The sequence below is a fragment of the Prionailurus viverrinus genome, chromosome B1 (assembly GCF_022837055.1).
Source record: "Prionailurus viverrinus isolate Anna chromosome B1, UM_Priviv_1.0, whole genome shotgun sequence".
NCBI classification, from domain to species: domain Eukaryota; kingdom Metazoa; phylum Chordata; class Mammalia; order Carnivora; family Felidae; genus Prionailurus; species Prionailurus viverrinus.
In genome coordinates this window covers 142,724,434-142,738,604 of record NC_062564.1, presented here as the reverse complement: position 1 = coordinate 142,738,604, position 14,171 = coordinate 142,724,434, and the positions used below count along the sequence as shown (strand labels likewise).

Below are 14,171 nucleotides of genomic sequence, written 5' to 3'. Positions count from 1 at the left end.
AAAATGCAAATTAAAACCAAAGTGAGATACTACTTCACACCTATTGGGATAGCTGTTATCAAAAAAACCCCAGAAATAAGTGTTGGCAAGGATACAGAGAAATCGGGACCCTTGTGCATTGCTGGTAGGGATATAAAATAGTGCAGTTGCCATGGAAAATGACATGACAGTTCCTCAAAAAATTAAACATAGAATTACAGTAGATCCATAGATTCTACTTATATATACCCAAAATAATTGAAAGCAGGAACTCAGGTGTATGTAGAGCCATGTTCATAAGAGCATTATTCAAATAGCCAAAAAGTGGAAGCAACCCAAGTGTCCATGACAGACGAATGGATAAACAAAACGTATATTCAGGCACACTTTAGAGATTTTGCATGTTCAGTTCCAGAACCACCACAATAAAGTGGAATATTGCAATCAAGTGAATCAAATAAATTTTTTGGTTTCTCACTGCATATGAAAGTTATTTTTATACTATACGTGGTCTGTTAAGGTGTGAAACAGCATTATGTCTAAAAGAACAATTAAAAAATAGTTCATGGCTAAAAAATCCTAACTATCATCTGAACTTTCAGTGAGTTGTAATCTTTTTGTTGATATCAAGACATTCTGCTTTGATGCTGATGGGTGCTGACTGATCAGGGCAGTGATTGCCAAAGGTTCAGATGGCTGTGGCAGTTTCTTAAAACAAGTCAATAATGCAGTTTCCTGCATCGATTGACTCCATAACAAATATAATAATGAAAAAGTTTGAACTATTGTGAGAATAACCAGAATATGACTGAGGTATGAATTGAGTAAATGCTGTTGGAAAAATGGTGCCAATTAACTTGTTCGACATAGCGTTGCCACAAACTTTCAAAATGTAGTGTCTGTAAAGTATAATAAAGTGAAGCTTAAGAAAATGAGGTATGTCTGTATGTACCATGGAATGTTATTCAGTCTTAAGAAGGAAGGAAATTTGACACATGCTATGTGTAACATGTATGAACCTTGGAGACATTACGCTAAATGAAGTAAACCAGTTGACAAAGGATACTCTATGATCCCACTTATTTGAGGTACCAAGAGCCATCCTGTTCATAGAGACAGACAGTAGAACGGTGATTCACTTGATCGCAATATTCCACTTTATTGTGGTGGTTCTGGAACTGAATATGCAAAGTCTCTAAAGTGTGCCAGGGGATGGGGAAAGGGAGAATGGGGAAAATAGTGTTTAATGGGTGCACAGTTTTAATTTTTTGAGAGAAAGAGAGCGTGAGTGGGAGAGGGGCAGAGGGAGAGAGAGAATCTCAAGCAGGCTCCACGCCTAATGTGGACCCCGCTGCGGGGCTTGATCTCACGACTGTCAGATTATGACCTGAACTAAAATCAAGAGTTAGCTGCTCAACTGACTGAGCCACACAGGCGCCCCTTATTCATGTATGTATGTATCTATGTATGTATGTATTTATTTAAAATCCAAGTTAGTTAGCATATAGTGCAACAATGATTTCAGGAGTAGATTCCTTAATGCCCCTTTCCCATTTAGCTCGTCCCCCCTCCCACAACCCCTCCAGTAACCCTCTGTTTGTTCTCCATATTTAAGAGTCTCTTATGTTTTTGTCTCCCTCCCTGTTTTTATATTATTTTTGCTTCCTTTCCCTTATGTTCATCTGTTTTGCATCTTAAAGTCATATGAGTGAAGTCATATGACTTTTGTCTTTCTCTGACTGACTAATTTCATTTAGCGTAATACCCTCTAGTTGCATCCACGTAGTTGCAGATGGCAATATTTCATTCTTTTTGATTGCCGAGTAATACTCCATTGTGTGTGTGTATGTGTGTGTGTATATATATATATACACCACATCTTCTTTATCCATTCATCCATCGACAGGTGCCCTACTTTTAGACAAGAAAGATGGAAAAAGTTCTGGAGGTAGATGGTGGTGAGAGTTGCACAAAAATGAGAATGTACTTAATACCACTGAACTGTATACTTCAAAATAATTACAGTGGTAAATTTTTTGTATTTTCAGCACAGTTTTAAAAAATTACAGAGGAAAGAAAAGAGGAAAGGTTACATACTGTTATTTACTTGTATGACATTTTTGAGAAGACAAAACTATATAGTGACATATCAGGGTTTGCGAGGGTAGCAGTAGCTAAGAGATCACATCAGGAAGTTTTTTCTGTATCCTGTATTATGGTGGTTACTCAATTGTATGTGTGAGTTACAATGTGTGCAACTGTACACCTAAAAAAGGCCAATTTAACTGCTTTTTAACCTTGACATGTCTTTCATATGTATAGAAGTAGTATGTATAAATTTATAACTATTGAAGTCTGAATTTAGTGGAATACAAACATGGAATAGTTTCCTCCATTTTCTTATTGTGCCATGGGTATGATTTCCTTTCTGTGTTCCCTTCCCTGGCACATTAGATAGATCTCATAGTTTCCAGTGACTGTCAGTAATTACAAGTGCAGTCTGATGCAGTTCAGAACTCTAATCTCCCATGCAAAGATTTCCCTTGCTCAGTTTGGAACCAGGTTTTTATTGTTCATGTGATCTGATGTGAGGAGGGCTTATGAAGTCTTCACTCACAAAACCTCCCACTCTAGACCTTAGAGTTCTGCAATGACTTGATTCACTTCTGAGATACTTTGCCCCAATCTGTTTCTCAGGCCTGACTACCCTGGGGTATTAAGGCAGGAAAGGCACATGCCTCTGCTTATCTGCCTGAATTTGTTGCCCCCACTTGATCATTGCTGCTTCTCTGGCCAGCCCTTATTGGTTTGAAGTCTTTAATACCACATGTTCAGCCCACTAGTCTCCCCTTCTGACAGGTGCCCCCCCATCTCCACAGAGTAGCTTCTTGGAGCCTTGCCTCCCCTCACTTGGCCTGATTCTACTTAGGTAGGTGTTGATGATAATAGCACCTTTTTGGCGGCCTTAATTGTTGGTATCTTTCTTTAGAATATAGGGTATTAAATGCCTTTTTTTGCTTTCATATTTAGGACCTGATAATCAGTCCTGAAGAAACTTCCAGAAAAGCCTCGTGCAACATCTTCTTCCAAACACATATCTAAGCTTACAACAGCTGTTAAAACAGTTGCTAAGCATTTTCCCTACTGTTACTTTAAATGGCAATGCAATTCTTAGCCTGACAAAACATTTTTTTTTTTGCTTCATCTGCGTAGTAGATGGATACATAGTAGGATACCAAAAATCTCTCAGCACCCAACAAAGCTTTCTGTTAACCAAACAAAACAAAAATCTTTTTCATCGCACAAAAATTAATGGCTTTTTTTGCCCATTCACTTCCTCAAACATCCTTCAGTCTGTCTTCCACATCAGGGGTTTGCAAACTGGCCTGGGGACCATTTCTAGCTCTCCACCTGTCTTTGTAAGTAGCATTTTGTTGGAACACAGGTGCAGTCATTCATTTGTGTATTGTCTATGGCTTCTTTCTTGCTAAAATAGCAGAATTGAGTAGTTGCAACACAGACTGTTTGGCCTGCAAAGCCCCAAATATTTACTGTCTGACCATTTATAGAGAAAGTTTGCCAACTGTTTTACGCATACCCTTCCTCTAGAATTCTTTGTAAGACATTGATCAGATATACCATTTGTCTGCTAAGAAACATTGTATAGCTTCTCACTGCTCGCAGTTCTAAATAAAATCTTTATCTTTATATTCACATCTCTTTGTAGTCTCGAATCACTACAGCAATTTCAAATTTAGCATTTCTTGCTATTTTCAGGGAGGCAGGCTAAAGTCTGGAGTTACCAATTGGCAGCTTACAGGCTGAATTAGGTCCCCAAACTTATTTTATTGGGCCTGGATAGTGGTTTTGTTTTGTTTTCTTGAATCAGCATTTAAAAACTAGATGATATCACAAAGAACTTCAGATTTCTGGTTCTTGACAAGTCAGGGATTCTGGTAACAGTGGACCCACAGCCCTCAGTGTAACAGTTTATTAGTGTCGAGTAGCTTACTATCTCCTCCATATGGAGTGTTGCTGTCCACCTCTGCACAGCCTGTGTCACACAGGTGTTGTAGACATATGCACTCAAACCTAGGCGTCTTCAATCCTGCACATTACCTGGTCTGGCCACTGTAGGCATTTGAGTTTGAGTTTGCAACCCTAGGCCTAGATATAATGAGTCACTTAATGGTAACCTGTTCTACCTTGTTATCACATTAGCTCATGCTGCTCCTTCTGCCTGGAAGATCCTCATTGTTCCTCAAAACTTTTCATCTTTTAAGACTAACTTAATCTTTAAGCCCATGTATCACCTTCTTTGGGTAGCCTTCTCTGTCAAAGTCCATCACTTCTTCCTCTGTGCCCTTGTAGAACGTTGTTCATATAGTTAGAGCGTCACCTGTGATGTTGTATTTTAGTGACCAGATTCTAAGCTCCCTGAGGGGAAGTTTTGATTCTTACTCATCTTTCTGTTTCTAGCTTCCAGGATGATGATGGACAGAGTGGGGGCCAAGAAAGGGTTGCTGAATGATAGGGTGTAACCACATAAAAGCTTGGAGGGTAGTAAAGGATTCATTTGGCAGAAAGAAAAATTCATATTTTTCCCACTTAAATGCATATTCTTTTCCATTAAGTATTTCACTTAGTTTCCTCTTTTTCAGCTCTTAGTTTATAACAAACTCCTTTTGTATTTTCCCAAAATTTATACTTCATCTTTCGTAAGAATTACCAACACTTAAAAACTGTGTCCATGGTCACAAGGTAGAGGAAATGGGGTTCAGATTTACATTTCTCTGCCTTTAGAGCTCATGAACATAGCTGCTGAGCCACTTCTTACCAGGGTGTGTGTACTTGGATAAGTTAACAAAGTTTTCCAAGTCTGTTTCTTTTCTTTTCTTTTTCTTAAAGTTTTTATTTATTTTGAGAGAGAGAGAGAGAGAGAGAGAGAGAGAGAGAGAGAATCCCAAGCAGGCTGATAGCACAGACCTGACGTGGAACTCAGTCCCACCGACCACGAGATCATGACCTGAGCATAAATCAAGAGTCAGACACTCCACTGACTGAGCCCCCCAGGAGCCCCCTAGGTCTCAGTTTCTAATGGTAAGAGAGCAATTGCAGTAGTTCCTATTTCAAAGGATTCTTAGGAGAAATGAATGAGAATGTTTAATGCTTAGAATAGAGCTTGGCTCAGAGAATGTACTCAATAAATAGAGCCGCTCAATCAATCAATTATTATTATTATTACTTTCCTTAATGTTGTATAGAGGACACACAGATTATCTTCCTTTCGTTGGTTTAGACTGTAAGGAGTCATGCTGATTAAGAGGATTGGCCCATCGGCAGAATCTTAGAACATTGCATTTGGAAGAGATTTGGGAGGCCAGATGTTCTAACAAGTGCTTTCCAAAGGAGCAGTCCTCTTTACAGTTTCTGCTTAGAGATGATCATACATTTAGAGGCTGTCAGAACATTTATAGTGACAGTAGTTGGCCACTTTAGGAGGATCATGTGATTGTTTAAAAATCATGTATATGTATTTTGCTTGTGTGTGTATTTTCTTTTTATCCTCTGTAAAAGGTAAAAAATTCAGTCAGATTATTTTCCTACACTGTAGTCCTTGGTCTTCCAAAATATTTTAAGACTTACCTTTTGGCTAGCAGTTCTCAAAAGTGTGACTAGGGATCCCTTTTAGCTGACACACTTTTTTCAGAAGCCTTTCTTCTCTCTTCCCCTTTCTTTTAATCAGATAATCCATGAAGCCTGTGAAAGCATAGGGTAATTTTTTTGTGTGCTTGTGTGCAGTTTTCTGGAGTGAGGTTTCATGACCCAAAAAAGTTTAAGAGTCATTGCTTGGGCGGGGCGGAGTTAAGATGGAGCTAAGATGGTTGCATCGTAGGAGGACCCTAGGCTTGCCCTGTCCTCCTTGAACACAGCTAGGTAATTCTGAAATCATTCTGAATACTCAAGAAATTGACCTGAGGACTGATAGAACAAACTCCACAATTCGAGGGAGAGAAGAGGCTGCTTGGAGGAAGGTAGGAAGTGTGGAGACCTGGTTTAGGAGAGAAATGTATCTGATCAAGGGTGCTGCAGAGGGGAGGGAGTCCTGGTTGTGGAGAAAGGCCAGAGAGAGAGAGAGTGGAACACACAGGGATAAATACAAGAACACTTACCCAAAGCCATTGGCTGGGAAAAGGAGAGGGGCTGAATTTTGAGTTTTTGCAGCCACTGGGGCTCCAAGACTGGAGTTTTCAAAGGTCCCCAGGCTTGGCTGTAATAAAGACCTGAGGATGCTGTCCTACTCCTGGAGTGGAGGCAGGCAAACAACCCAGGGCAAGCTGTGCAATCTGAAGATCATCTAAGGAGTGGGGAGGGACTGTGAGTACATTTTGGAGCGCATCTGTGAGAGGTGGCATTGCCTGTCCAGGGACAAAAGAACTGGTGGGCACCATTTCACTCCCCCAACCCCTCAGCATAAACCAACTTCAGTAAACAGCACAGTGCCAACATTGGCTGCCTAACCTGCTGAACACCAAGTCCCTCGCACCCTGCGCTCTGCTGGGGTAAGTTTGCCTAATGACTGGTGCCAGCGGGACCCCTCCCCAAGAAGACCAGCACAAGCCCCCACACCCACTATGTCTGCTGACCATAGAGTTCTGCAAAAGTTCAAGTCTAGTAGAAATGGCATCAGGTCTCTTTTAGCAAGCTGACTAGAGCACACCTAGTTAAAACTTGCCACATTTCTGGCTAAGGTCCAAATGCTCCCCACTGCAGCCAAGGAGAAACTCTGCAGAGAGAGGACTGACCTGAGGGATAGAGCAGCCATAACACAGCAGCAGAGTGCACGCAGCACACGCCAGAGACACTTCTTGAAGTGCTAGGCCCTGAAAATTAGATTCCCTCTTCTTCATAAAGCCATTACTCTCAGGATCAGGAAACATTACAGGCTTTCATAATACACAGAAGACAGAGACGAAATGCCAAGATGGAGGAATTTGTCTCAAAAGAAAAAACAAGAAAAGGTCACAGCCAGGGATCTAATACATCTCCCGAGGCCAGGGAAACAAAAGCAAAAACAGACTACTGGGACTTACATCAAGATAAAAAGCTTCTGCACAGGAAGGAAACTGTGAACAAAACCAAAAGGCAAACTTTGGAATGGAAAAAGATATTTGCAAATGACATACCTGGTAAGGGGTTAGTATCCAAGATCTGTAAAGAACTTCTCAAACTCAACATCCAAAAAACAATCCAATTAAAAAATGGGCAGAGGATGGGGTGCCTGGGTGGTTCAGTCAGTTAAACGCCTGACTTCGACTTAGGTCATGATCTTGCAGTTTGTGAGTTTGAGCCCTGTATTGGGCTCTCTGCTGTCAGCACGATGTCCGCTTCAGATACTCTGTCTCCCTCTCTCTCTGCCCCTTCCCTACTCTCTCTCTCTCTCTCTCTCTCTCTCTCTCTCTCTCTCTCTCTCTTTTTCAAAAATAAATATTTTTTTAAAAAATGAGCAGAAGACATGAATAGACATTTTTCCAAAGAAGACATACAGATGGCTAACAGACACATGAAAAGATGCTCAACATCACTCATCGTTGGGGAAATGCAAATCAATACCACAATGAGATATCACCTCACACCTGTCAGAATGGCTAAAATTAACAACACAGGAAATAGATGTTGACAAGGATGCTGAAAAAGGGGAACCCTCTTGCACCGTTGGTGGGAATGCAAACTGGTGCAGCTACTCTGAAAAACACATGGAGGTTCCTCAGAAAGTTAAAAATAGAACTACCCTTTGTTCCAGCAATTGCACTAGCTGGTTTTACCCAGAGGATACAAAAATACTGATTTGAAGGGATACATGCACCTGGATATTTACAGCAGCATATCAACAATAGCCAAGTTATGGAAAGAGCCCAAATGTCTATTGACTGGTGAATGGATAAAGAAGATGTGTACACACACACACACACACACACACACACACACACACACACACACACAATGGGATACTACTCAGCCATCAAAAAGAATGGAATCTTGCCATTTGTAAGGATGTGGATGGAGCTAGAGAGTATTATGCCAAGTGAAATAAGTCAGTCACATGTGATTTCACTCATTTGTGGGACTTAAAACAGGTGGGGCAGCTGTGTGGCTCAGTAGGTCGAGTGTCTGACTTCAGCTCAGGTCATGACCTCATGGTTCATGGGTTCGAGCCCCACTTTGAGCTCTGTAGAGACTGCTCAGAGCCTGGAGCCTGCTGTTAATGCTGTGTTTCCCTCTCTCTGCCCCTTTCCTGCTCATGCCCTGTTTCTCAAAAATAAATGTTACAAAAAAAAAATTTTAAAAGAACAACAACAGATGAGCATGGGGAAAGAAAAAGAGAGGCAATGCAGAAAACAGACTGTTAACTATGGAGAACAAACTGAGGACTGCTGGACTGGAGGTGGGGGGGGGGATGGGCTAAATGAGTGATGGGCATTAAGTGAGGGCACTTGTTGAGATGAGCACTGGGTGTTATATGTAAGTGATGAATCACTAAGTTCTACACCTGAAACTAGTATTACACTGATGTTAACCAATTGGAATTTAAAAACCTGGAAAAAAAATTGTTGCCTTAGACACTTTCATGAATACAGTTTGCCTTGCATACATCTGCATCTCAAAGGGATTAAAAAATGGTCAGGAACAGCAGATTTTTAGTTTCTCATAATTGTAGAAACTCATGAAGACAGGTTAGGAATTGCATGGAAAGATGAAAATCTGATAAAGTAAAGAGAGTCACAGAGTTCACCTCCACCCAAACATCTTTGGTAAATCTTCCTTCTAGTCTGCTTAGGGAATTATTTCTGACATAATAAGGGAGGGATGTTAAGCACAAGTAGGATTCAGAATTTTCATTTCCATGTGTGCTACAGAATGAGGAATAACTGTCTTGCCCTATAGTAAACAGTCTTTAGCTAAACATAGATAATATTGTGACTATTAGATATTCAAATACACACATATGCACATATGCAAATACAGTGCTTACCATAGTCAAGGTCCACCAGTCCCATTTTTTTTTCTTTCCTGCTGTACCAAGTCTTATGCTCTGATACTGAGAATCTAACAGATAATACCATCTCCTCAGAATGGTTCATCCTTGCCTTTTTGCATGAGAATATTGTATGAGAGCACCATGGAAGTGCAGAGTAACTGAGATATATTGGTAGAGAAGCTTGCAAATGGTGCTTTCCTGAGTTCTCTCTAGATTACTGTCAGCCCAAGTACATTTCCTGTGCAAGTTTTGATAAAATTCATGCATGCATACATTTTTTTTTTTTGGTCCATAATTATCTTAGCATCAGTAGCCAATTAAGTAATCATAGTTAGGGATGCGTGGGTGGCTCAGTTGGTTAAGCCGACTTCAGTTTAGGTCATGATCTTGTGGTTTGTGGGTTCGAGCCCTTTGTCGGGCTCTGTGCTGACAGCTCAAAGACAGGAGCCTGCTTTGGATTCTGTGTCTCCCTGTCTCTCTGCCCCTCCCCCACTCATGCTCTGTCTCTCTGTCTCTCTCTCAAAAATAAATATTAAAGAAATTAAAAAAATAACAACAGTTATTATGTAAATCATATATATAATATATATATTTCATAATATATATATAATTTTTCATAATTTTTTGTAATATCTAAAAGAAAAGGTAAAATGAAGTGTTATGGTTATAAATATATTTTAAAATTCCACAGAGGATACAGTACTAAAGATTAGAGGTGCTAAAATTTGGACAAAAATGTAAACTATGTTTAAAAACCTTTTTACATATTTTAGAACTTAATGAAATCATTGAAGGTATCCTAGTTCTGAAAGTTGCTGAGGAAGTCTTTGTTTTGTATTTCTAAAGCACATGTTGCATTTGTGTAGCATTTTATTTTAGCTTACTGTAGGCAGTATAAGTCTACAGAAAGTATAGTTGAGTTTAGTGTATTATAGATAGTATAACAATGTAGAGCATAACTTAATAGTTATTAAATAGTAAAAAAAATATGTTGGACATCTTGCTTTTTCTTGTATCTATTACTTTCCCAAATTTAAGGTAGCTGTAGGTCTTTAACAAAGGGTGAACGAACTTACTAGAGCCGTAACTGTTACTTCAGTGGATGATAAAAAGGACAATTTGATTAATGTGGAGAATAAGGTTTTTGTTTTGATTTAAATTTTTTTTTAATGTTTATTTTTGAGAGAGAGAGAGAGAGTACAAGCGGGGGAGGGTCAGAGAGTGAGGGAGAGACAGAATTGGAAGCAGGCTCTAGGCTCTGAGCTGTCAGCACAGAGCCAGATGCACAGCTTGAACTCACGAACGGCAAGATCATGACCTGAGCCGAAATCAGATGCCTAACCAACTGACCCACCCAGGCACCCCATTTCTTTTAATTTTTTTCAGTGACTGATTTGATTTTTAACATAGCAAATGTAAGGTGCCTTTTCTGCCAGTGAACTACTTGATTCACTGCGGATTAAAATCTGTAAGTTCTGTGGACTTCAGAAGGTGAATTAAGCATTGCTTGATTTTTTTTTTCCTATTAGAACTCCCACTTAACGATTGGCATAAAGTGAAAATTCCTCCAATAATGTCCAAACCTTCTCATTTAGAGTTTGGTATTGCATCATGTTCAAGTGAGTGTCAAATAAATGTTGTCTGTTGGTAATGAGAATAATTTTTTCATGAGGAATTATCTTTATGCTTATTACCCAGCACATTTCTTGCAATGGTCTCAGAGTCGTTGGAAAACAGAAACCTTGCTTGAACTTGAACTGTTACCATGTGATTTTTGCCAGTTATGCTATTATGAGTTTTACACGAATTTTAAAAAATTGATTCATTTGACAAAGCTTAAAATCCTTTAAACACTGGGATGGAATATAACTAATTTAAGTAGTGTATTTTAGAAGAGTAACATGCATTGAATTTGAATGATAAACACAGGGACTTTACAAATTTAGGAGCGAGGTTTTGGAGTTTTATGAGTAGTGCTTGTTCAGTATATATTTACTTACTGTAATTTTTGTTGAGTAGTGGGGTAATTATTACCGCATAGAGTGTTACCATAGCATACTGAAAATGTCTCTGTATCAGATATGTGATGTGTGAGTGTGTGTGTTAAGTAGTTTTATTTTGTATTCCTGAAAGCATGAACTTCTAAACATTTTCTTAGTTTCCTGTAAAAGTAAATTAATAAAAAAACTTCAAGAGGAAATATCACTAATTCCTTGGGAGTAGGGATCAGGGGATGGTATATTCTGTCTCAGGATGTGCTTTGGGGAAATTACTTGGAAATTAAGGAGTCTCAAGTAGAACAACTTCAAAATACTTTACTATGACATGTTCCATAAGATAATTAAGTCTTGACATGTAAGGACATGTGAATGTAGCATTCTAAAAGAAGAATTACAGAAACTTTTTCTTCCAGAGTAAGGTCTTTTAATAGATAGTTCACATTAGTTGAATATTTGAAAGACACTGCCTAAAATAAATACTGATGCAGTTACTAAAAGTTGTATTGTCTTCTCACTTTCACATTATTAATGTTATATATCCTTTTCTTTCAGCTCGATATGCCAAGTGACCAGATAGTGGCAAATCTGCAAGCAGTTATCAGTGAAGTTTGTAAGCACAGACCACTCAGTTTGGGTGAGTGGTTTGCTTGGGTAGATTTCCCTATAGCTCTGTGTTTCTTTAGAAATGTAAAATATTGGGGTGCCTGGGTGGCTCAGTTGTTTAAGCATCCGACTCTTGATTTTGGCATAAGTCATGATTTCATGGTTCATGGGATTGAACCTTTCATCGGGCTCTGTACTGACAGCATGGAGCCTGTTTGGGATTCCCCCCCGACCCCGCCGCCCCCACCCCCTGCCTCTCTCTCTCTCTCTAAAAATAAATAGATAAATAAACTTTAAAAAAGTGTAAAATACTAAGAAAACAATCAAGCTGATACGCAAGTACAATATACAACAGCAGTAGTATTTTCAGGGATTAAATAAATAAAATTTAATTCTCCAAAGGATTCCTAATTACCTTATTAACATGTTGCTGTAGTTGTTTGGATAAGAGACCTCTTTAACATGAATAAGAAACATATCATGAAATCTTTGTAAATTCCCACATTATTTCTATCATTAAATGTAATAAACTTTGAAAGAAAACTGTAACTGATCACCTTAAACTTACAGTAGTGTTAAATAGAAACTAAAATCATTTATGAAATATTTTGAGTCCAGACCATTCACTTTGTCACTGGCATTAGCAATTGTCTTTCTTAATCTTACTTACATTAGAAAAGAACAAAGTTTTTAATTATGTCCTGAGAGACATTTCTTACAAACAGTGATTCATGGAGAGCAGTGAAACTTGATTGAGATATGGAAGCTGTTTAATAGGCTAGGAACACCTACAGTGTCCTTATTATTCCATTATGTGCTGTGCATAGTCTGTGCATATTTCTCTCCTGGCTGGTTGCAGCCAAAAAAAGTGTTCATTACACTATAGACTCTTCATTTATAGACTTAGCCTTATAGGACTCTGTCAGGTTTAGTTTTATAACCAAGTGTATAATTAAAACACAATCTTAAGCTATTTTTTTTATCTCTTTGGGAGTTAAACACACTGGTGAATAAATACCTCATTTGTTAATTCTGCTGTCATAGATATGGCCATAGTACTTAGTAATTGTATGTGTACACATTCTTATATTCCACGGAGCAGTTTGATTTCAGTATAGGATCTTCTGAGGCTGTCACAGGAGTGGAATGATGGACAGTAAATCTCAAAAACCAATGTATACTCTTTTGTCATTTTTTTTTTAATTTTTTTTTTCAATGTTTATTTATTTTTGGGACAGAGAGAGACAGAGCATGAACGGGGGAGGGGCAGAGAGAGAGGGAGACACAGAATCGGAAACAGGCTCCAGGCTCTGAGCCATCAGCCCAGAGCCTGATGCGGGGCTCGAACTCCCGGACCACGAGATCGTGACCTGGCTGAAGTCGGACGCTTAACCGACTGCGCCACCCATGCGCCCCATCATTTTTTTAATTGAAGTGTAATTGACCTACAATATTGTTTTAGTTTCATGTGTACAACGTAGTGATTCAACATTTGTATATGTTGCAAATTGATCACCACATAAGTCTAGTTACCATCTGTCACCATACAAGGTTAATAGACCATTATTGACTGTATCCCTTGTGCTGTACATTACATCCCCATGACTTATTTATTTCATAATTGAATGTTTGTATCTCTTGATCCCCTTCACCCACTTTGCCCCCTCCCTCATACCCTTCCCCTCCTGGCAACCACCACTGTGTTCTCTGTATCTATGAGACTGGGTTTGGTTTGGTTTTGTCAGTTTGTTTTGTTTTTTCAGAGTTTACTTATAAGTGAAATCATTGATATTTGTCTTTCTGACTCATTTCACTTAGCATAATACCCTCAAGTCCATTAATGTCACAAATAGTAAGATTTCATTCTTTAATATGTCTGAATAGTATTGTAGTATTCCGTTGTGGTGTGTGTGTGTATGTGTGTACCCCCCATCTTTATTCATTCATGTATAGATGGTCACTTAGGTTGTTTCCGTATCTTGGCTATTGTACATAATGCCACAAGGAACATAGGGGTGCATATATCTTTTGATACTAGTGTGTTCATTTTCTTCAGATCGATACTGAAAAGTTGAATTGCTAGCTCATATGGTTGTCTGTTTCTAATTTTTTGAGGAATCCCCATACTGTTTTCCAGGGTCTGCACAAATTTACATTCCCACCAACAGTGCATGAGAGTTCCCTTTTTCTCCACATCCTTGCCAACACTTGTTATTTTTGATAATAGCCATTCTGACAGGTATGAGGTCATAACTCATTGTGATTTTAATTTTCATTTCCTTGGTGATTAATGATGTTGAGCATCTTTGGTGCCTGTTGGCCATGAAATGGGAAAATGTCTAGATTCTCTGCCCAATTTTATTTTTATTTTTTTTTCAATATATGAAGTTTATTGTCAGATTGGTTTCCATACAACACCCAGTGCTCATCCCAAAAGGTGCCCTCCTCAATACCCATCACCCTCCCACCCGCCATCGACCCTCAGTTCTCAGTTTTTAAGAGTCTCTTATGCTTTGGCTCTCTCCCACTCTAACCTCTTTTTTTTTTTT

The 14,171-nt window shown here is 38.9% G+C and overlaps 1 protein-coding gene across 4 annotated transcripts in view; it reads left to right on the top strand.

The window, feature by feature from the left end:
- Positions 1-14,171, top strand: part of MRPL1 (mitochondrial ribosomal protein L1) — a 130,175-nt gene that overhangs the window by 97,499 nt on the left and 18,505 nt on the right. For 3 of the 4 annotated variants that reach the window (XM_047856533.1, XM_047856535.1, XM_047856534.1), the window contains one exon: positions 11,572-11,653. In XM_047856533.1, coding sequence (XP_047712489.1) covers positions 11,572-11,653 — 82 coding nt within the window. Of the gene's footprint in view, positions 1-11,571; positions 11,661-14,171 lie in introns of all 4 variants that reach the window. The other variant, XM_047856536.1, reaches the window with a different exon arrangement.